The sequence below is a fragment of the Mustela putorius genome, unplaced genomic scaffold (assembly GCF_011764305.1).
Source record: "Mustela putorius furo isolate JIRA1106 unplaced genomic scaffold, ASM1176430v1.1 tig00003845_pilon_pilon_pilon, whole genome shotgun sequence".
Classification (NCBI taxonomy): domain Eukaryota; kingdom Metazoa; phylum Chordata; class Mammalia; order Carnivora; family Mustelidae; genus Mustela; species Mustela putorius.
Genome location: NW_025421998.1, coordinates 73,264,160 through 73,286,110, shown reverse-complemented (window position 1 = coordinate 73,286,110; position 21,951 = coordinate 73,264,160). Strand labels below are relative to the sequence as shown.

Below are 21,951 nucleotides of genomic sequence, written 5' to 3'. Positions count from 1 at the left end.
ACAAGGATATACTTATAAGGACTTAAGCATGGGCCTCTGTTACAGGATTCCACACAAGGATTAATCCATTTATGGTGGGAAATTTTTAGTTTTCAGCCAGCCCTAAACCAATCAAATCCTCTGGACAGATGTGTGCTATATTGAAGTAACACTTTTCTTACAAAATGCTACTATCTCAATAGAAGGATTTATCGAAGATAAAAGACTCATTCTATTACTTACATGATGAATAACTATTATTCTAATGATATTACTACACTTTCAAAATGAAACGAATGACTATAAATTCAAAATCTTGGGTTTGTGTTCTAACATCTCATAAATATTTTTAGCTCTAGATATTATTTGGAAGTATGTCCAGAAGACAGCAGTTCTTATTGAGTAAATATCAGGCATCCTCAACCTTTTATTTTTCTCTAGTTTTGTCATTACTGATGCAGTGAAGAAAGAGAGAGCTCACAGTTAAAGCATCATTGTCCACAAAGATGTATATGTCACAAAAGCACCACACTGTAGAGAAGACAGCCTGATGCAGCCCCTAAAGGTCACTGATCACAAACATAGGCACATGGGTTTTAGCTTGTGTTCTGCCTTGTAGAAGGTGGTGTGATGAGGAAGGTTTTGGCAAAAAATTTGGGTCCAAATTCCAGCTCTGCTGTCTATTAGCCATGGCTCTGGTAAGTCATTTAATTTCCCTAAATCTTTGATTTCTCATATAAAATGGAATACTATCACTTACCTCAAAGGATATTATGAAGATTAGTTACAATGAGGGACATAAGATGCTGAAGTAAGCAGAGTTCTAAGATGGCCCCTCTGACCTGTACCCTCTGGTGTTACCCCCATGATTATGTTACTATGTATGACAAAGGGAGATTACCCAGGTGTACCAAATCTAATCACATGAGCCCTTTGAAAACAAATTTTCTCTGGCTGGGCACAGAAAAGGAAGCTCAAGAGATTTAAGGCACAGAAAGGATTCTAAGTGGTGTTAGTGACTTTGAAGACAGAGGTGGCCTTGTGCCAAGGAATGTGGGTCGCTCCTAGAAGCTGGGAACAACCTCTGACTGGCAGTCAGCAAAGAAACAGAGATAACCTACAACCACAGGAAATGAAGGAAATGAATTCTACCAACATCACAAATGAGTTTAGAAGCAAATTCTAACCCCACTTTCAAGATTAGAGCCCAACCTGGCCAAAACCTGTTTTCAACCTTTTGAAATCCTAAGCAGAGAATCCAGCTACAACTGCCTTGATTTCTTGCCTAAGGCATAAATGGAATCCATTAATAAGTGTTGTTTTAACCTGCTAAATTTGTATTAATTTTGTTATGCAGCAATAGAAAATCATTACAAGTGCTTATTAGTGTGTGACACATAGGAAATTTCATAAACTATATTTCTTATTAATATCTAATAGGCTCAGACAAATCATTTTAACTTCCTTGGGTTTTAGGTCTTTGATCTAAAAAAATAAGGTCTGACTAGCTAAGTTCCAAGTTCCCACTCTAAACTTCCATAAGTCTAAGAATTCATTTTTAGATGAATTCTCATTAATTCATTTTCCACAACTGTTGCAACACACCTTGAACAGGCAATCATGACTGCTGGATCTCTTTCTTTCACTCTCCAGATCCATTCTGCACCCTTCTGCACAGTACCCTGAGCCATGCTCTAGGCGGCTAGCATTGGAAGATACCAGCAGGAAATCTGAGTGATGAAGAACAGTAAGGTCTAAGGATTTATTTCCTGGCTTCCTACAAGTGTACAAGGTGCTCAGGCCAAAAATGACCTCTTACTTTACTTGGGGATATGTAGAAGCAGGGAAGAAGGTGCCAAAACTGAAATGTGCCACCCCAATCCCCTGATTTGTATATTGAGGCCCTAATCCCTAGTGTGATGTATTTGTAGATACAGCTTTTGGGAGGTAAATTTAAATGCGGCTCAGGTCATGGTCCCGGGTCCTGGGATTGAGCCCCACGTCGGGCTTTCTGCTGAGCGGGGAGCCTGCTTCCCCTCCCCCTCTCTGCCTGCCTCTCTGCCTGCTTGTGGTCTCTGTCTGTTAGATAAATTAAAAAAAAAATTTTTTTTTAAATGAGGTCATAAGAGTAGGGCCCTAATCTGATAGGATTGGTGGCCTTGTAAGAAGATGAAGAGAGAAATCTCTCCATGTGCATGCACAGAGACACGTGAGGACACAGAGAGAAGGTGGCTATCTGCAGCAAGGAAAGGTTTCTCACAGAACCCAGCCATGCTTTGATACTGAACTTCTTGTACTTCCAGCCTCCAGAACTAGGACACTATGTGTGTTATTTCAGCCATCCAGTCTATGGGATTTTGCTATGGGAGCCTGAGCTGACCTAGACAGGGAATAAGGAAGAGTTCTCAGAGGTAATGCTTGAACTGAGACGTGAAGAATAGGAAGGACTTTTTGTTTCATGATGGTAAGATGTAGGGTCTTTCCAGCTAAAAGAAACATACACACACACACACACACACACACACACACACAAACTTATCAGAATTTCAGGGAACAGCATGTAGCTCAGCAGCTGATGCACAGAGTGCTTAGAAGGGAAGTGGGAGAGAATACACAAGCAAGCAGGAGTTGAGGTTTGAGGTCAAAGATTTTGCCTAAAGGATCAAGCCCAGTGGGAAAGCAATGAAGGTTCTTAAGCTATTGGGAAGTACACAGTTGTATCCGTTTTCAAGACCATTCTGTGGCTGCGTGGAAGTCAGATTGCTAAAAAGTGCAGAATAATTTAGCTCTGATTTTTATAATGTGTCCCATGAAGACCTAAGGGTCCTAGAAGTCAACAGTTACCATGAAGATGGAAGAGGAAGCTCAGTGGACAGGATCCTAGGGCTCTATGTCCACTGTAATCACAGCAGTTCTATGGCCCTGGACCAGACCTGGAATGTTCATTACACTGAGGACAACTGGCCTAGCCTATTTTATTTCAATAACTGTACTAAAAATGGCTCATCTGGAGGTCAAAGGCACCTGCCCTCTAGCCTTCCAGTTATGGAGAAAAAGTCAGGGAATTATCAAGAATTTTGAGAGAGAAATGTGTCTGGATTCATGCCAGGAATAAGACAGAACTACTAAGTAATATCTTCTGGACAAACTGTATAAAACTCAAGTGAAGTTGGAGACTGTGGCAGAACCTTAGTCTATTAGGGCTCCTAACAGATTCTCAGAGTATACCAAGGTAAGTAAATGCAAAAATTAAAATTAAAAAGTGATTTTCATGCTATAGAAGTCAGCTCTTCTCTGACATTTCTATCTGAAAGTCTCAGATTATAGTCTGGATAGACTAGAAGAGAAGAGAATACAGTTTGCGATAGAAAAATCATATAGCACAAACAAGAATTACTCTAAGCTAACCTTCTGCTTTAGAGAAATGATGCTATCACTTAGGAATGCTACCACTTGGGAATGGCTTTAAAAATGTCATTAGCAGTTTTTGGCAACTGTAGTCAACATAAAAAGATTATTTTGATTGTACAGTAAGAATCATGCCCAGCAGAGGGCAGTGCGACTCTCTACACAGCCCACAAGTAAATGGTGTGCACCTTATGAGCTAAAATATTCTAATCCAAGCAATCTATTTTGTGTCTAGTGAATTTACCTTTCAAAACCATAACGGACATGCTGCCTAACAGCTATGTCCCTTGAGAAGGGGGCACAGGGAAGAGCCATGAAAGTCTTTTAAAAACCTTGTAATTAAAAACCTCCCTGGAAAATTTTAGCTCCCTACAAATAAAGACCTATACCATCAATTCTTGGCAAGCTGAGGTTTCTGTTGCCTTCACTATTTATTTATTTATTTATTTATTTGACAGACAGAGATCACAGTAGGCAGAGAGAGGAAGGGAGAGAGAGAGAGGGAGGGAGGGTCAGGCTCCCCGGTGAGCAGAGGGGCTTGATCCCAGAACCCTGTGATCATGACCTGAGCCAAAGGTAGAGGCTTTAACCCACCGAGCCACTCAGGCATCCCTGCCTTCGCTACTTAAAACTGTCTTTGTTTCCTAAAACTTGCTAAATGAACTAACTTTAAAAAGAGCCTAATATCTCAAATTTTGTTTACATTCTCCTTTTTTTACATTGTATACAGTCCCAATAGCAGATTAAATTTTTTATTCTAGAGTTTTCTATGGAAATGCAGTACAGAAGTGGTTCTCAAATGACATTTATTCTAATAAGGCATCTGCCATCCTAATAATGTATAGTTGATGACTAACTTTTTATCCTCGTCCTAATGATGTATAGTTGATTACTTTTTTCTTCTAACAATAACATGCTGATTCTAACTTTGAACAGATTTATAAACTACTATTACAGTCCTTGACAGCCACTGATGAACAACACTTATATTCTTTATAAGAACAGGTTTAAAATAGTAATTTTTAGATTTATATGACCTACTATCACTTTAAAATATGTAAATAAGGTCTACACAAAATTCACATTTTTGTTTCCAAAAATTCACATTTTTGATCCACTAACATTTGTCTGCCATGTATGTGCACTTGATTCAAACCAAGACCATGGAAATGAATTATTTTTTTTAATTTAAGTGTTTCAAAGTTTCTCAGCAGTAAATTTATAGCTGAAAATTTCGAAGAGCCCTTAGGTTCAAGTCTACGTCCTGGCAACTAACACATGAATGCTTAATTAACCATATTTATTGTTTATTGCAAATATACAGGTAAGATGTGCAAAGTTATCAGTTTTTAAGAAAAGAATTAAAATAAACAGTGACAGATTACCATAAACTTATTTGCCACTCAGAAAAGAGACATATTCAGTAATCTAAACTCATAGGAAATCTGAAGGACAGCAAATAAACAATTCCAGATATAGTTACTATGATCTAATTAGCCCAGTCACACTTAATGATAGGAAGACAAAATAGATTTATTTGTTTATTTCTTAGACTATGACAGATCTACCTCTGAGTAGCCATGCTAGAGAATTTGCAAGAGATCTCCACTGCCTGAGGAAGCAGTGTCAAAGAGCAGAAATTATTCATGTGCTTACAGTTTTTAGAACATTACCTCCAGAAGTGTAGTTCGAATCCTTCACATTTTTCTTTGCATTTTAAACAGGGGGCTCCAAATCCTTGCTCATGACCTAAGCCCATCTGTTAAGGAGAAAACATTGTATATTATAATAGTTTTTTAAAATCTTATGAATTCAATAAATTCCACTTACCACTCCTATTGCTGTAATTTCAAACAAATCTTTTATGAGTATCACATTATTTGGTTAATGATGACACCTAGATATGGATATGGGGACTAGAAATACCTACACAACATACCTTTAATTCTTATTGGCTTTTTCATGAAAAGCACCAGAATACAACTGTGTAGAAGACTATAAATACTGCAAGTTGCAAAAAAGTCATAAATTTATCTCTTTGGCTACTATATGCCCTGTATACAATAGGAACAGGGAGCAAAGAGCCAGAGCTCGGAAAGCAAGTCTGCCCCCAATTAACATATTTTGCAGCAAACAAGGAATATGAAAAAGATTTTAGGAATTATGATTAAAATAATATTATTTCATTTTATTATTTACTATTAATTTATTAATATGTGATCAATTTTATTTATTATATCACATTTATTATATTCAAAATATTATTTATTATAAGTATAATAATAATAGCAACAAGCATATATTGAATGCCAGAAATAGAAGTAAGCATTTACCTAAATCTTAAAAAATCTCATAAGACACTTACAAAGTAGGCAATATTATTCTCTATTTTAGAAACGACAACTGAAATTCGGAGAGGTTACAGAACTTGTTTAAGCTCAAAGTGTAAATAAATGGTAGAGAAGTGATCTGGGTCCAGGTCTTTCTGACTCTGAAGCCTGTGCTTTTATGCCTAGGATGGAAATAGAAGGGATGTACTATTGCCCTTATTATAGGGCAATATTTTTTTTTAATAGGGCAAACTATTTTTTTAATCATATTAAACAATAATTCTTGGGAACTTGCTGAGACATGACTTAATACACAGAAAAGAAGAAGGTGCAGATGAGGGAAGGACACAAGAAGGTCATGAAAGCTCTTTTACCCAGCTATTGATATTAGAGTAAAAAAGACCAGCCCACTTTACATCAGCACATTGGCAAATCAGCAGTGACCAGGTCACTCTGTATTTTAAATATCACATCAGTGACTGCTGACAGATTCATTACCACCTAGTGCCTGGAGTAAGAGTTCAAGTTGTGTCTTTGCTATGCAATCCAAACCAAACTGTTACTTGTTCCTTGAAAGATCAGTCTCACCATGCCCTCAAGTTTAGATGAAGCCTTTCCTTTTTTTCTGAAGAAAATGACCATATCCTCTTACCATAACTAAGGTCAACCCAGCTGCTCAGGGGAAACAACATTAACTTTTAAGCCAGGTCGTCTCAAGCATACTCTCTAAAGGTGATACAACTCTGTCCAGTACTAACTAAACTTCATCACTTTTGCCATGTCCCCATTACCAAAATCTAAAAAGATTTTGAAGCTGTATACTTTAATACTAGGTGACACTTTCTCTTGCTTGCTTGCTTGTTTTCTTGCCTTTTCTTAGGGAATCAAATTGTTTCCTTGTCACTGATGATCACAGCTCACAGTGCAGAAATAAAGTGGTTTAAGCAATAGAGAGAGAAACCCATTATTTGAATTTTCTTTTCTTTTTTAAGATTCTATTTATTTATTTGAGAGAGAGAGTGGACATGAAGGTGGTGGTAGCCAGATGCCGGACTCGATCCCCACACTTGGGCATCATGACCTGAGCTGAAGGCAGACACTTAACTGACTGAGCCACCCAGGTACCCCTGAGTTTTCTGGTCTTTGTAAGGAATGTGATTAAAGAGTTTTCTCCATTACGATATCCAGACTAAAATGAATGGAAAATCTAAAAAAGGGTACTCTTTTTTAAGCTCTAATTTTCCATTACAGGAAAGTTAACAATCCTGAATTCACCAGGTGTATGGATTTCCTTCATAAGGTGTTTCATGTATTCCTACCAAACTCTGATCCCAAATAAAAATTAAGATGACATTATTAAGGCTTAATCACATAGTTTAGCTTAAATCAGCTGCTTCTAAACTCTCCTGTATATAATTCACAGTAAGAAATACATTTTATCTCATAACTGAGATATGCACACACACATTAAATTAAACGCCCACAAATTCCTACCTGCTTTCAAATCTGAATCACCTGGACTGAGTAACGCCAGCCTTGATAAAATCCTGCAAGCATACTCGAAAAATAGCACCTGATTCTCTAATTCTGAATGGAACTTGGAAGCTTAGCTAATATAACTAGAACCCCAATTGGTCAGCAGAGGTTTTACACTAAGGCCCAGTGCTATTAATTGCCAACTTAGAAAGTCAGCATTGGAAAGGGGCAAATTGTTTCTTTCCTACCTGCTTTTTATCTTTTTACAATAGTGATCGGTTTACCTATAGAATTATTAAAACTGGTGATGTTTCATGAATACATCTTCTAAAGTGGCCCACAAATTCTTATTGCTGGACAGGTCTAGGCATCCCCCTGATGTAAGAGGCCAGGAAACTCAAATCAAGAGGAAGGCGGTTGATGGCACAGCCAGTCAGCAGCTTGCTAACCTAACACTCCTGGTCAGGCAGGTACTCCACTGCGCTGCAGATGGACCTGCGCAGAGCATTGGGTGCAAGCCCGTCAGTTCTCCAAAGATTCCCTGGTTCATTTCTGCTTCAAGGAAAAGGACTACAAGCCTCTAAATGCAGATGACTGAGAGCTTTAGAATGGGAATGTACAAATGTGTCAGGAAGGCTGGGGAGGCTCCTTGGAACAAATGATGCTTGAACTGAGATGAAAGGATGAGCAGCACCTGACTCAGCAGAGAGAGGAAAAAGCACATTTAGGGCAGAGGGGACACCTGATGTCAAGGTCTGTGGCAGAAGAGGGCATTGTTAGAGCTGGGACACCTTAAGGCACTCTAAAGGTGATCGAATCAGACTTGCAGCAGGCTGGAGGGGGCTTTTTTTTTTCTTTCTCCTTTTCTTTTCCTTCTCCCAAGGAAGAAATAATCTTCTGAGGATGAGACTGGTAGGGAACAAGCACTGGAGGAAAGCCATGCAGGCAGTGGAGGGGATGGTTGGGGACTGGAGGAGCAAGAGCACCCCTCAAGCTTGGCTAGCTGTGCCACAGAGCCCCCTCTGTGGAGAGCAGGAATCTGGCTCTGAACATAGCAGCCATTTGAGGAGAGGGCTCTGCAGCCTGCCCCAGAGAGCTCAGGAACACTGCTCCAGGGTCCCGCAGGCCACCCCCCCCCACACCCCGGGTTGAGCCTGAAAGGCCAATGAAATCTCTGTCTAGGTTCCTTGGTCCAGTACAGGTTATGACTACCTGAAGAGAGTGGCCCTCCCACCTTTCCAAACACATACAGTTTCGTTTTCCCCAAATGCTCAGACACAAGGAGGGAGGCGAATCTGAAAATATCATAGAGAAGGAACGAGTAAATGAAAGAGTGTGGAATGAGATCATGGCAATATGATACATATGATAATTTCTAGTTAAAAATAACATACAAATGAAAAAGACACCTAGCTTTCAAAACCCTTATTCATAGCTAAAGGGATTAGAGAGAGTTTCAGACTGGAAAGTTGTTTTCCTAGAGGAATTTCATTAAATTATTTTATAGCTGTTAAGTATTTAACCATAAAACTTTAACTTCCTTGAAACCCAGCAATAAAGATCTCTAACCTATGCCACTTCTTGGGTGAGACCTTCTTCCATATTCTGACTCTATCAGCCTCTGTTAGGATAAAGAGGCACAATGCCACTAATAACAAAGATACACGGTTCTACTCTAGTGTCTTCCCTAGTGTTTGCCCAGCTCCACACCTAGAATGCAATGTGTTCTCTAATCCTGTTAATTCCAATTTATATGAGAAAACTGCACCAGAGTGGACATATCTCTACTGGTGGGAGGCAAACTTCTGTTTCTGTTTCTACCACAACTTTGGCATTTAGGCATCTGCTATCCTTCCCTTCACAAGTCAAACATATTTCAGATGAAGGAAAGTGTGCTCATTCTGCTCAATAACAAAATGAGTTTCCGAGCCAGAGCTGCCCCAGGCACAGTTTCTTGGGTCCTGTTCCCAGACTTCTTTGGGCAGAGGTCATAGGAGCCGGATTCCCCCAACTCTTCCTAATCTTAGTCCAACGGTCTGGAACTCCATTATCCTCAGCCAGTTTCTCTCCCTCCTTCACTTTTGTGTTCAGGATTCCTGGAAGTGCAGGATCCCAGATTCTTCTCCCTCTATCTCTTCCATCTCCTTTATCCTCAACACAGGCTGCACCTTCTGGTTAGCATCCTTGTGTCTTCAAGGGCCCTGGCTGCGACTCTTAGATATCCAGATCATGTAGGTTAGATTCTGCCCAGGCATCTGGGCTTGAGAATTCTTGGGGAGGGGTAAGAAAGGGAAGGCATTATTTAATGATACCCAGGATGGGTGCAGGGGAATGTGGGAGGGAGTGGTGAAGGGGAGGGGGCACCCAGAAAGTACTGGCTCCTCAGCTAAATGAAATCCAGATCCCTGGACTAATACAAACATGGAGATATGTGTGCTCACATGTAATAACATGTTGTGAGAATTAGCTATGCCTGGTATTAAGGAAATGATCAAGATCTACATGGCTAACCAGAGAACTGAAAATGCAAAAAGAGCTCCTGAAAGAGTCAGGAAAACTGATCTGGTCCCAGGGACTCCCTGACAAGTCCAATGATGTCAGAAGTCATTTTTCTTCTCTGAGCTTCTTCGTGTAGACAATGAAGGAACTGAGAGCAATTCTAACAATCTTTTAATTCTAAAATCATGACTGCAAATCAGGTTTCAGATTAACCTGATCTGAATTTGTTATTCAGCATGGTTTTCTGCTCAACATTTAAACACTAAATAGACAATAGTCATTTGAGAAAGTTAATAGATTATTGGCTCCTATAGGTCAGAATCATTTCGAATTCAGTTTGGAAGAGTAGTTTATAAAGGAAACAAAAAGTTTAAATTCTGAGGTATAAGACATAGTTCTGTTGCACGTAATTATTTTAGCAGCAAATGTGATATGGTATTCCCTGCAGAGTCAACACTTAACGCGTTAAAAAAAAAAACATGTTTTTCATAAGCACATAGGTCCCAAAGCTCTCTACGTACTTCATATAATTTTAGTAACACTTTCTGGCCAGTATCAATACAAGGATATAACAGATTAATTTCTCTTCAGCATCCAAAAGAGCAAATCCTTTGGGTTGACTATATTTGGAAAAACTACAGTCAGGCTTTGGGAATACCTATCAAAGTTCTTTCAGAAAATAAAAATGACTCTATAGTATTTACCCTGAAATACTAGTCTTAGACAAATAAGATTTTTAAAATATCCTTAACTAAAGGTTCCAGATCCTGAACTTATATTACCATGATCTATGCCTCAAAACATCCCTTGTCCCCTGCTTATTCTAGGGTAAAAAATGGGAATGGAATCAATTTCTCCATATTCATAATTTCAGGTAACCAGATAGGTTGGCAACATTTCAAGTGACCCTGCTGACCCAGGAAAGAGTATTGTATGTCAGATACTTTAAAGAAAAAAGAAAGAAGGTTAGGGAACATCTGGTATTTCAAACATGGTCTGAATTGATTTGGCGATAATTTCAGTCTGGAAGATATTATGCAGTATTCAGGGTGAGATCATCTGATTCATGCTGTTTTCATAACCAAATTTCCCTCTGGAGCAAAGAATCATATGTGGTTACTAAACAAGCAAGTGTTACTAAGACTTCTTTAATCATTTTAGAATGAAGCAGACCTAGGTAGATTATAGGAAATATGCATATCTTCTCTTTCTGTACATGTGCATGTTATTTACCTACTTATCACATATGCAGACATACATATATTCATATTACAGTCTTAAAGAAGCATTTTAGATCTCGTTCAAACAAATGAATATTCTGAACAAAGGAACAACATTTCCAAAAAATAATTTCTCTCAGCACATGGCTCTTTTAAAAACTTGGTGTGATCTGGGAAGTTCCCCCAACCTGAATCTATTTGATTCATCGGTGACACAAAAATTTAAATTGTTTTAGAATTTTTGTTCATTGGCTGTTTCCCAATCTCTACCAAGATTTGCAGTACTCACCACCAACCCCTAGAAAGCCAGACTTAAATATAAAAACAGAGGCATCCTTCAACTTTTGGATAGTTTGGTAAATTTCTTAGATGAGAATACAAAGAAATAATTTATGATTAAGAGCTACTATTAATCATTTCTAGCAAAATTGCTATATCTTTTTTTTTTTTTTTTGCTTGCAAGAACAAAAACTTTCCATCTCTCATTTAAGTTCGACATACTTAAAAGGAAGAAGGAAGAAAAAGTTGTCACCACTCACTTGGTTGTACAAGCTGGGGCCCAGAGTCTTCCTTGTCCCTGTCAAGCCATGCTTACTATGCTCCAAGTCTTGCTGGTCTCTCCTCTAAAGACTCCATGGTTTATTCCCCTCACCTCCACTCCACTGCTCAGTTTCACACTTCTATCATGTCAACCTGGACCACTCTCCTCAATGATCGCTCCCTTTGATGGTGTCTTATTGCCACTCTCAAAATTATTTTAATAAAATCTAAAGATGATCACAACATTCCCCTTGTTAGATGCTTTTACTTAGTTCAATGAATTCCACAAGTCTTAACATGGCAGAGAAGGTTGTTTTCAATCCACACCTCTCTCTTGTTCCTTCTACTCTCTTCCTCACAAAGCTCGGCTTCCCAAAGGATCTTCTCCCCTTTGTTGGATCTCATTCCTTCTCCTCCCTCTGGCAAAATCCTTCTTTGTACATACCCAATTCAAACATCAGTTACTATGCGATGCCCTTCTTGGACTATTCTCAGCCAAGTACTATATCCCCATCAGTCTATTACTTAGTCCTTTTTTACTGTGCTATGACTGTTTAACCTCAGTTTACCCCATTAGATTACAAGTTTCTTGTTCATATTTGAATCCTTATGCTTGCCACAGGGCCCAAACTTGACAGAAATGCCAGAAAGTTTTATTTAATATTTGCCTTAATTATCTAATGATCTTTAACATAGTACTTTTATCTCACAAGTTCACATAGTACTTTTACCCCAGGGAATCCCACTGGATTTCAAAAAAGAGAAAAAAAGAAAAGCAGCTCTGGTAGGGCTAGTTATTGCCCAGCATGGTTCTAAGATGGATCATCTCATTTTTATCCTTGCAACAACCCCATGAAAGTCTCTGAGATACTATTAATTATCTGCATTTTCATCCAGATGAAGAAACCAAAGCAGAGAATTTTTAATTTGCCCCAGGTTAATTAACTTAATTTTTAAATTGTATTGCAGAATGCCTATTCTTAACCATTAGTGCCTAAGTGTAGGTCATGAACATGGAAAGATCCTAGAGATAACTACTTAGTAACTTAGTACTACTTAGTAAGTTAGTTTTTTAACTACTTAGTAAATTAACTTTTTAAAGATAGAAAGAATAGAATATTTAACTTGATACCACGGATTATAGCTCAAGAATAGAATAATCAATTAAGGGTCTTTAGTTATAAGATACTTCTTATATAGAAGCAAATGGGAATAAAACTCTTCACTGTAGATTCTAGGATTTATTTCCATATTCCTTCAGTTTTTCAGTGCAAAGCCAGAGCCCTACATGAATCTGTATCATAAAATTCACTGTGAGCCAAGTGGACCGACATTTTTATTCACACACAGTAGTACACCATCACATAGATTATTGTGTTAGGAAAGAAAAGGAAACAAGTGATCTTTCAACCTAGTTTATACTAAATTATATTCTGGAGGTACTGTGTCACTCTTCCTGGAACTTTAACAAATTAAGTAGATAACTCCCACTCAATCTGTCCCTACATTTTTAAAGGCAGACCAGAATCAGGTAAGCGACATACGGACTGTCACCAAGGCAACTTGTCTACTTCAGTCTGAGATGTAATCAGGTGACAGCAGATCTCCTAAGACATCTATACAATTTCAATAAATATGATAACTTTTTGACAAAGATCAGAAGTAGATCCTGCTACTTTTTTCTAGTTCTGCTAGGATACCTTGAAACATTTCTAACTATGCTTTTTCTTCATGAGCAGTGGTGATTGTGATGGTGGAGCTAAAAGTACCTCCACCACCATTTGTTAAGGTGTTAGCACTGCCAGGCACAGCACATATACCATCCCATTCAGTTCTCCAGACAAGCTTTGGCAAAGTGTTTTCTTCTCTGTTTCACAAAGAAGGGAAGTAGGATTTGGACATAGTAATGAGTAATTTGTCCAAGACTGACCAACTAGCAAGTGGTAGAACTGAGACTTGAATCTTAGCAATTATAACTCCCAAGTCCTGAGCTCTTTACTCCAAAGCCATCATTTTTTCTTCTCCAAAATGAGAGTTTGAAGATAAATAATAATTTAAATAAGTAATATTTCTCATCTGTAACTTCTCTGGAACATTAGGTTTTGATCTGAAAAACTGTCTATTCCTCATTAGCCAGGAGCTCCTCCTTCCTAGACAAATGTGAGACTGGTTATAAGGAACCTGAATGTCTGCACACCAGCTGCACTAACACTGAAGGCCCTGAGGTGATTATTCACACATGCAGGAAGGCCTGCAGAAGAATGGGGTGCAAGTCAAGGAAAATCTCCAGGGTCTGGACACAAAATAGGTCTCTTCCAATGTTATATCAAGAGGAAAAATGTTTTAAGAGAAACAATGAATCCAAAATAAATTTATATCATGCCCTGGAAAAAATAAAATAAATAAAACAATGAAATACAGATGAACAAATTAAATTTCAAAGCTGGAAGATGCTTATTCAAACTAGTAGACTTAACATTAATACTGAAAATTATTTGCTATGTTATCTATTACCTATACATATATATTATCTATATATACATTATATAGGATATATATATATATTTATTTATAACCTATATACACGTTACATAGAAGATACCATATAGTGGCCAAGGGTAATATAATGAGGTAAAAATTGAAATAATACTTTTCATTTTTTTCAAATCACTAAATTTCTAGATTTATAATGTTAAATGTCTGTACTGGTTACAAATTACCCCCAAAACTCAGGGCCCGAAATAAACATTATGATCTCACAGTTTCTGTGGGTCAGGCCATCTGGGAGTGGCTTAATGAGATGAACTGGCTCAGGACCTCTTGCCACATTGCAATCAGGGGTCAGTTAGGGATGCAGTCACATCACAAGGCCCAAATGGGGCCAAGACCCACTTTCAAGCACCCAAGAATGAGAGCACCCAAGACAGAAGCTGTGGCCTTTAATCCTGGAAGGGACATATAATCATTTCTGCCATGTTATACTTTTTGGTAGCAATTGACCAGGTTCAGCTGACACTCAAGGGGAGGGAAATGCACAAGAGTATGAATTCATGTGGTTGTGAATCAAATGGGGGCCATCTTAGAAGCTTCCTTGGGGCACCTGGATGGCTCAGTTGAGTCAGTTAAGCATCGGACCCTTGGTTTTGGCTCAGGTCATGATCTCAGGGTCCTGAGATTAAGCCCTACAATGGGCTCTGTGCTCAGTGTGGAGTCTGCTTGAGGTTCTCTCTCTCCCCATTCCCCTGCTTCTTCTGTCCCTCCTCCTGCTCTCTCTCAGCTAAACAAATGTTAAAAAGAAAATAAAAAGCTGTCTTCTACAACCTCTTTTCTGTTTTGATTTTAAATCCATAGACAAATGATTTGTGAGGAGACAGACATATTACAAAGGGAGGGGATATAGGGTGCGCATATCTACCACTCATCTTTATTTTTTTTCCATTCCAAATGTTTAAGTGTCTCTTCACCCAAATGGGCATAGTGAACAGAACTTTGCCCCTTCCTTATAAATACTTCTATTCCTATTGATTTGTTAGCTGTTCACTCAGTCAGGAGCAGGGAACAATCTTCCAGAAGATAGGGTAGAATATGATTTTTCATCTCTAAATCTTATTTTCCATTGATCTCAGCACATATACATACTTTTGGTAGTATATATATACATATACATACTGCTTGTGTTTTAGAACACAATCATAAATTGGAATATAAAATGTCAAGTTTGAATAGCAAGAAATAATCAGAAATCTATTTAAGAGAAAAGTTTCACTATTTTTATACTATGCCATAGTCCTCCTTAATAAGTACATTAAAAATAGAAAAAAGATTTATATAAACTTTATTCTATTACATAAATTTATTTGATGATAGAATTAAGGAAAAAAAATTATAGCACTTCTTTGTGATGTCAGAATGCAAATTACTTGATTCCAATTAGGCAGTAGTTATAGTCAGGAGTTCCTAACTGTACTGCTTACCTATTCAAAGTCTAATGTAACCTTACAGTACCATGAGGGAAAAAATAAGTTAGAAAAATCTACACTTATTTTAGGTAAGCAAATGATTAAAAATGTATTGTTTGTTCAGTTTATACTAGTTCCTTATTTTTCAAACTGACTACTATCAAAATGTTTTTATACTATTGCTTAAAAGAAGTTGCTTGAAATGTTCACCAATAGAATACCTCCTTGCAGACTCTATTCAAAGAAGGCATTATCCTCAATCTGTTAATTTGAGAAGGACAATCCAGGCTATAACAATGTCACAATAACAGGTTATGATTGCTACTGAAATGATTTCTTAATTAGGATTGGCTGAGCTCTGGCTCTATGGAAGGACACTGCAGTGGCATGTGCTTTTATACGCAGCCCTCAAAACCTCCCAATTATTAGCTATAAAAGGGATTTTTAAAACCTGATTCCAAAAGGCATCTGTAGTAGTCCCTTAAAAGAATTTAGATCATAACAAGCAATCCTAATTTGGTCTTGTGTCACTACCTCAACAGCTGACTCTAAAAAGTGTATCCCACACATGGCTGTATCTTCAGAGGCTCTTACTAATACTCTGTATGTCCTAAAACTTGAGTGTTGTCATCATTTTTGCCAGGCCTAAGGGCTATAATATTATTTCTTTAGGAGTAACTTGTTATAACAGATGAATGAGGGTGTGGGGAAGGTAACTATATACTTGTTTTACTTATTGCCCTTAACTGCTTATCTAATCAGAACACATACAGGAAGAGAGCAGAACAGGCATGCTTTTGCAGAGCAGAGAATGAAGGGAAAGGCTTGAGGCACTGGCTGAGCCATTGAGGGAACAAGAGGGTCCAAAGGAACCTGGAGAGTCAAGCCCAATGGAGAGAAGGCATAGAAAAAGAAGGGGGTGGGGAGGATAAAAAGCACAAAAAGACAGTCTTCTCATTTTCTACTCTAGCCCAGAATTGGCATTCAGGGACATTTAGAAAAAACAAAAACAAAAAACCAAAGTCCAATAGCACAGACAAGGGTCTTGGAAACTGCATGTTGTCACAAAATTCTTGATGATATATTCAGGTGCCTGTTAAAGGGTTTTAAGTTCTATGCAGAATTTTCTTTCTTCTAGGCTGAATTTATTGATAGTGATCACAATTCATCTGTTTATTGTCTATGTGCAAGCACCATACTTCGTGCTTTAAAATGTCCACTTCAGTTATCCTTATACCCCTGAGAGATCAATAACTGTAACCCATTTTCTGATCAAGATCCCAAGGTTTAGAGTGTTAAGTAACTTTGCCAAATTCACCCAGCTTGTAAGTGTCAGGGCAAAGAAATGAACTCAGGATTCTAAAGCTGATAACTGCTGCAATTCAGCTGCTCCAATTCATTTACTTATTGATGTCAAAGTCTAGTTACCTAAACAAAACTGATCAGGGAACATTAACAGCATTTAATAATTAACACTGATTAAGCACTTGCTAACTGTGCTGTTTACATACATTGCTTTGTTTAATGACAAAATTACCCAATAAGGAAGTATTTTCCATGTTTTATAGATAAACTCCCTGAAGCTAATGAAGCTAAGAAACGTGTCCAAATTTCTAGGGGTGTATCAAACTGGAATTCAAATCTCTGTCTGGAGCCATCAAAGTCTGTTCTGCAGCCTCTAAAGTCCCTAACTGTGCTCCACCAGAGTGGGCAATGGTGGACCACTGGAGGATCCTGTCCTCTGGGTTGACTTCATCTGGTCCATGAGAAAGTACCAACATCTCTATTGTTTTTACTTGTGACATCTTAAAAGCAATATGGATATTAAGCCATCAAAATCTGACTTTACCTTTAATTTCTCCCAATTTCTCTTGGGTTAATTTTCTATTCTGCTACCAATGGCACAGTCTAACACATAGCAACATTTGAATATTTGTGAAACCTACTTTCAATTTGTTGCAGTAACAGAATTTGTAACTCCTCTTAGAAATCTTTGACAACTTGCCATTCCCCAGAAAACCCCCAGAAAAATGAGCCCTACATTTATTTACATGGAGATCACATGATTTAGGTGGAGTGAGTTTGAAGAGGTCTGAGTCTAAAGGCTAACAGAAGAATGCCTAGAATGAGAAAAGGCTAAAAATCAACCAAGGGATACTGAAAGATTAATTTTCCTTTATAATTTTTCAAGAGCTTTTGAAATATCAGTAGTCTGTGATATTGTGTAGAATATCTTCTCAGAATAGACTCTGATACATGAGAGATCTTCAGGAAATTATACTTCAGCCCACAAAATTCAACAGTCCCACTCTGGCATGTGTGCTAGATTGAAGTAATGATCCCAGTTCTTCATTGTCAGGTAGCAGTATCAAACATTCACACCCCATATTATGCTTAGTGAAATAAGTCAATCAGAGAAAGACAATTATCATTTGATCTCCCTAATATGAGGAAGTTGAGAGGCAACATGGGGGGTTTGGGGTAGAAAAAGAATAAATGAAACAATATGGGATCGGGAGGGAGACAAACCATAAAAGACTCTTAATCTCACAAAACAAACTGAGGGTTGCCAGCCGGGAGGCGGGTAGAGAGAGGGTTGTGTGGGGTTATGGACATTGGGGAAAGTACATGCTATGAAGTGTGTAAACCTGGCGATTCACAGACCCCTACTCCTGGGGCTAATAATACATTATATGTTAATTTAAATTTAAAAAATTATAAAAAAAATTCACACCCTTGCCATAGCCGCATAGTCACTAGAATGGACTGCTCCTCTCTTTGACTTGAGTTTGGATACATGGCTACTGGGGAATAGCAGAGGCTTAAAATGTGTTCCTACAGTTGGACATGCCCTCTGCCACTCCAGCCTTTACTTCAGGGATCCCATGATCTAAAGAAATATGGAGTCAAAGTGGTCCCAACCCACAACCTGGAACCAAACCCAGCCTACACAAACTAGACCCCAGTGTGAAATTTCCACCTCTCCTTCAAGAGATAATATAGTGTAATAAATAAGAATCAGGGTTAGGACGGAGAAACAGATCCTTAACAGCAAGCTCAGTGACACACTTCCACAATTTGAGCCTGTAACTGAGGAAAATCAGAAATTACTGCAGATCACCTACCTTTGCTTTATTTTAGAAGAGTCAAACTGAATATGTTAATGGAGTAAATAACAAAGGTTTACTGACTTTTCCCTTTTCACTGACTTTTCTCTTGGTTCATGCTGTTTATTCTTCTTGCAATGCCTTCTTTGCCTAATGAAACCCTCTTTACCCAATAGGAGTTAGTTGTTGTTGTTTTTTAAGATTTAATTTATTTATTTGACACTGAGAGAGAGGGGGAGAGAGAGAGAGAAAGAGGGCGAGCGAGCGCACAAGCAGGGGGAGAGGCAGAGGAAGGGGAGAAGCAGAGCAAGGGAAGCCTGATGCGGGACTCGATCCCAGGACCCTGAGATCATGACCTGAGCCGAAGGCAGTGGCTTAACCCACTGAGCCACCCAGGTGCCCAATAGGAGTTAGTTTGAATGTTGTTTCCTCCATAGAACACTCCCCAATCCATCCAAGTTAATTACTGCTGCTTTGGAGACTTCATAATAGTTGTCGGTATTCTTGTGATTGCAATGCTACTCAAAAATGTGGCAGTCTGTGAACTACTGGTTATTAGTCTGTGGTGAGACATATAAAGAAACTGAGAGTAAGCTATGAGGGATTATTAGCAATTTGACAGTAATTTTATGGCGATGCAGTTAATAATTTTTTAATTGGCCTCATCTTTCTTTTTTCTTTTAGCAATTCATTTTTAGTTTTTTTTTTTTTTTTTTTAAATACTGGCCCATGAAAGATTCAAAGTTTAAAAAAAATGGTTCCTCCCCACAGCTATTTTGAGCAATCCTATGTTACAGCACTTACTTCAATCTATCCAGCACTACAGTTAACTTACATATCTGTTCAGTTTGTCTGTCTGCCTTTTACCGACCAAAGCTGACATCATAGCGTTTTGGGGATACACACTTAACAAGTGACATTGAGCAATGAAGTTTTTGTAATCTTACATTTTAAACTGCCCTTTAATATTCTCTATGAAGAACAGAGGGTAACTTTGTTTTGTTTAACCCCCAATTACTTTTATTGTAGGCTTATACCTCATGAAGGAAGAAATATTCTTTACCTTTACTTTGTGACTCGCTCTATGAAGACTTTCAGAGGTTATACTCAAAGAAACAAAAATCCACTTGACTTATGCAAGATCGTTTTTCAATGAAAACATGCTATTACTTTATCTTCAAACAAAGGAAGGGCAAGTTCACTGTGGCTGCAGACTTATTAATGGACTCAGCACCAAGGCATTTGTGCGGGCTCTCAGCCTCTTTTTTTGCTAGGCTTGCTGCTTAGGTAAGAAGCTATCCAACAGACCACCTGAAACTTCTTTTACAGTTTTGTACAGTGGTCAGAATGTCCAAATAATAAACACAGGCTGAATCATTTGTGATTTGAGAATGATCCAGCATTTCAGAGATTAGATATATTTGTTAGCAGCAAACATGTTGTCATGTGGCAACTGAGATGTCAGCAGTCCTCAGTGCCTGGCTTCTCAAATACAGCTTCCCTTCATGCCTTGCTCAAACCCAAGAAGCCCTGCATTTTTAGTAGACTACCCAAGGACCAGACAAACTGGGAATCTTAAACTATGATCTTCTGCTTTTTAGAATATAACCAAAATAAAAGCAGCAATACCTGGAATCAACTAATTTTTATAGCTATGTACTTCTCAGTGTGGCAGAAACAAAGTACTTCCACAGCATGTTCTCAAAATATACCTCATGAATTTCTTGTGGTTCTTTTTTCATTCACCTTCTGTTCTTTCCTAATATTTTTGTCATAGGCAGTGGGTAGTGATTATAGTAGTTGATTGAGAAGGAAAGAAGAGAGAAGCAATTAAGAAGTCATTTTAGGGGCACAGCACGAGTTTATATTAGAACATTATAGTCATGCATACTCTTATATCTCTAATTCCTTATTATTTATGTAGGGAGTTAAGTAAATTGGATACTTGGGGGAAAAAAACAGGTAAAACAATCTAAATATGACTGAAGCCCTTTTATAGGAAAGTCAAAGACTGGGGCTGGATAATTGAAAAGCATACAAATTTTAATACATGGACATTTACCCAAAGAGCAGGTGTGAACTTACCAGTTACCAAGTTATTTTTCCTTAAAAATCCTGAAAATCTATGAAGTTTTGATACCTGTTTTCAATTTGGTTAGTCTGTTTTCCTCTCCTCGAAAATGTTGGTTTCATAATTCATAGTTTATATAATGTTCCCTGAAACTCACCACCTTGTAAAGAGCAAAATAATTTCCTATAGGTACTATATATTAGTGATCTAATGAGCATATTTTAAAAAATCATAGTTTCATGTCAGTAGTTACCAAACAAAGACTAGTAATGACTGTAAACAGAAAACATAATCCAGAGATGCCTGGCTGGCTCAATTGGTGAAGCAGCGGCCTTCAGTTTAGGTCATAATCCCAGAGTCCTGGGATGGAGTTCCACATCAGTCTCCTTGCTCAGCTGGGAGCCTGCTTCTCCCTCTGCCTGCTGCTCCCTCCCCCTGCTTCTGCTCTCTCTCTCTCTCTCTCACAAATAAATAAATAAAATCTTAAAAAAAAAAACCAAAAACCCAAAACCACAATCCAGTAATGACTCTTGTAGTACATTTCTAACTAGGAAGAAGACTTAGTTTGTGTAACTTTACAGGTATAATGTAACTAATTACAGCCTTATCAATTTGTGAGCTTTTTCACATCCTAATATGTAAAAGCTGCTTTCTCATTCTTTTTACATTTGCCAATAAGATAAATAAAAATTCATAATTACAAAGTTTTCCAAACCAGGAACCAATACTATGAGTTACTACCAAACAATGCCCCTTCTCTGTGTTAGAATTCTAGTGTATTGCTGACCAGTAAGTAGTATTATATTATATTATATTATATTAATGGGTATAATCCCAGTTGTGCTTTTGATAATTTATTTTGATATTTACTTTTTTGGTCTATCAAGAGTGTAAATTCTATGACACAAGGTACCTTACCTTTTCTGCTCATACTACACTTGCAAAGTCTAGAACAGTGCTTGGCACATGAAGTACTCATAATTTTTAAATAAATTATCTTAATTTGGGAAAGAACTTTTAAAGACAATAAAAAATCCATTATTTTTTCATTTTCTTGTAATTAAATACCGAGGAAAGTGATATATCACACCTAGGATTAGCTGACCTAATGAAGCAGTTTATTATGCATTTGAAACTTCATACTACACATTTAAAATAATTAAACTTAATGTCTTCAAATACTTTACAAATCTTATAAAGGTGAGTTAAGTAAAAACAAGTTGCAAAGAGTTAAAATTTATTAAAAATTATTTAATTTATAGGTTTCCTCATGAAACTCACAGAACTGCATAACATTATATACTATACTATTTTATTAAAATTACACATATTTCTATATTCTTGCCTTATGTGATTTCTAAG

General features: G+C 37.7%; 1 protein-coding gene and 1 long non-coding RNA gene across 2 annotated transcripts in view; one reads left to right on the top strand and one right to left on the bottom strand.

The window, feature by feature from the left end:
• Positions 1 to 21,951, bottom strand: part of TES (testin LIM domain protein) — a 45,412-nt gene that overhangs the window by 17,404 nt on the left and 6,057 nt on the right. Inside the window, exon 2 of the mRNA XM_004741924.3 lies at positions 5,061 to 5,146. Within this exon, the coding sequence (XP_004741981.1) occupies positions 5,061 to 5,146 (86 nt within the window). The remainder of the gene's footprint in view (positions 1 to 5,060; positions 5,147 to 21,951) is intronic.
• Positions 466 to 20,215, top strand: LOC123387035. Its single transcript, XR_006601385.1, has 3 exons — positions 466 to 677; positions 1,633 to 1,771; positions 19,548 to 20,215. It is a non-coding gene; the product is annotated as an uncharacterized LOC123387035 (long non-coding RNA).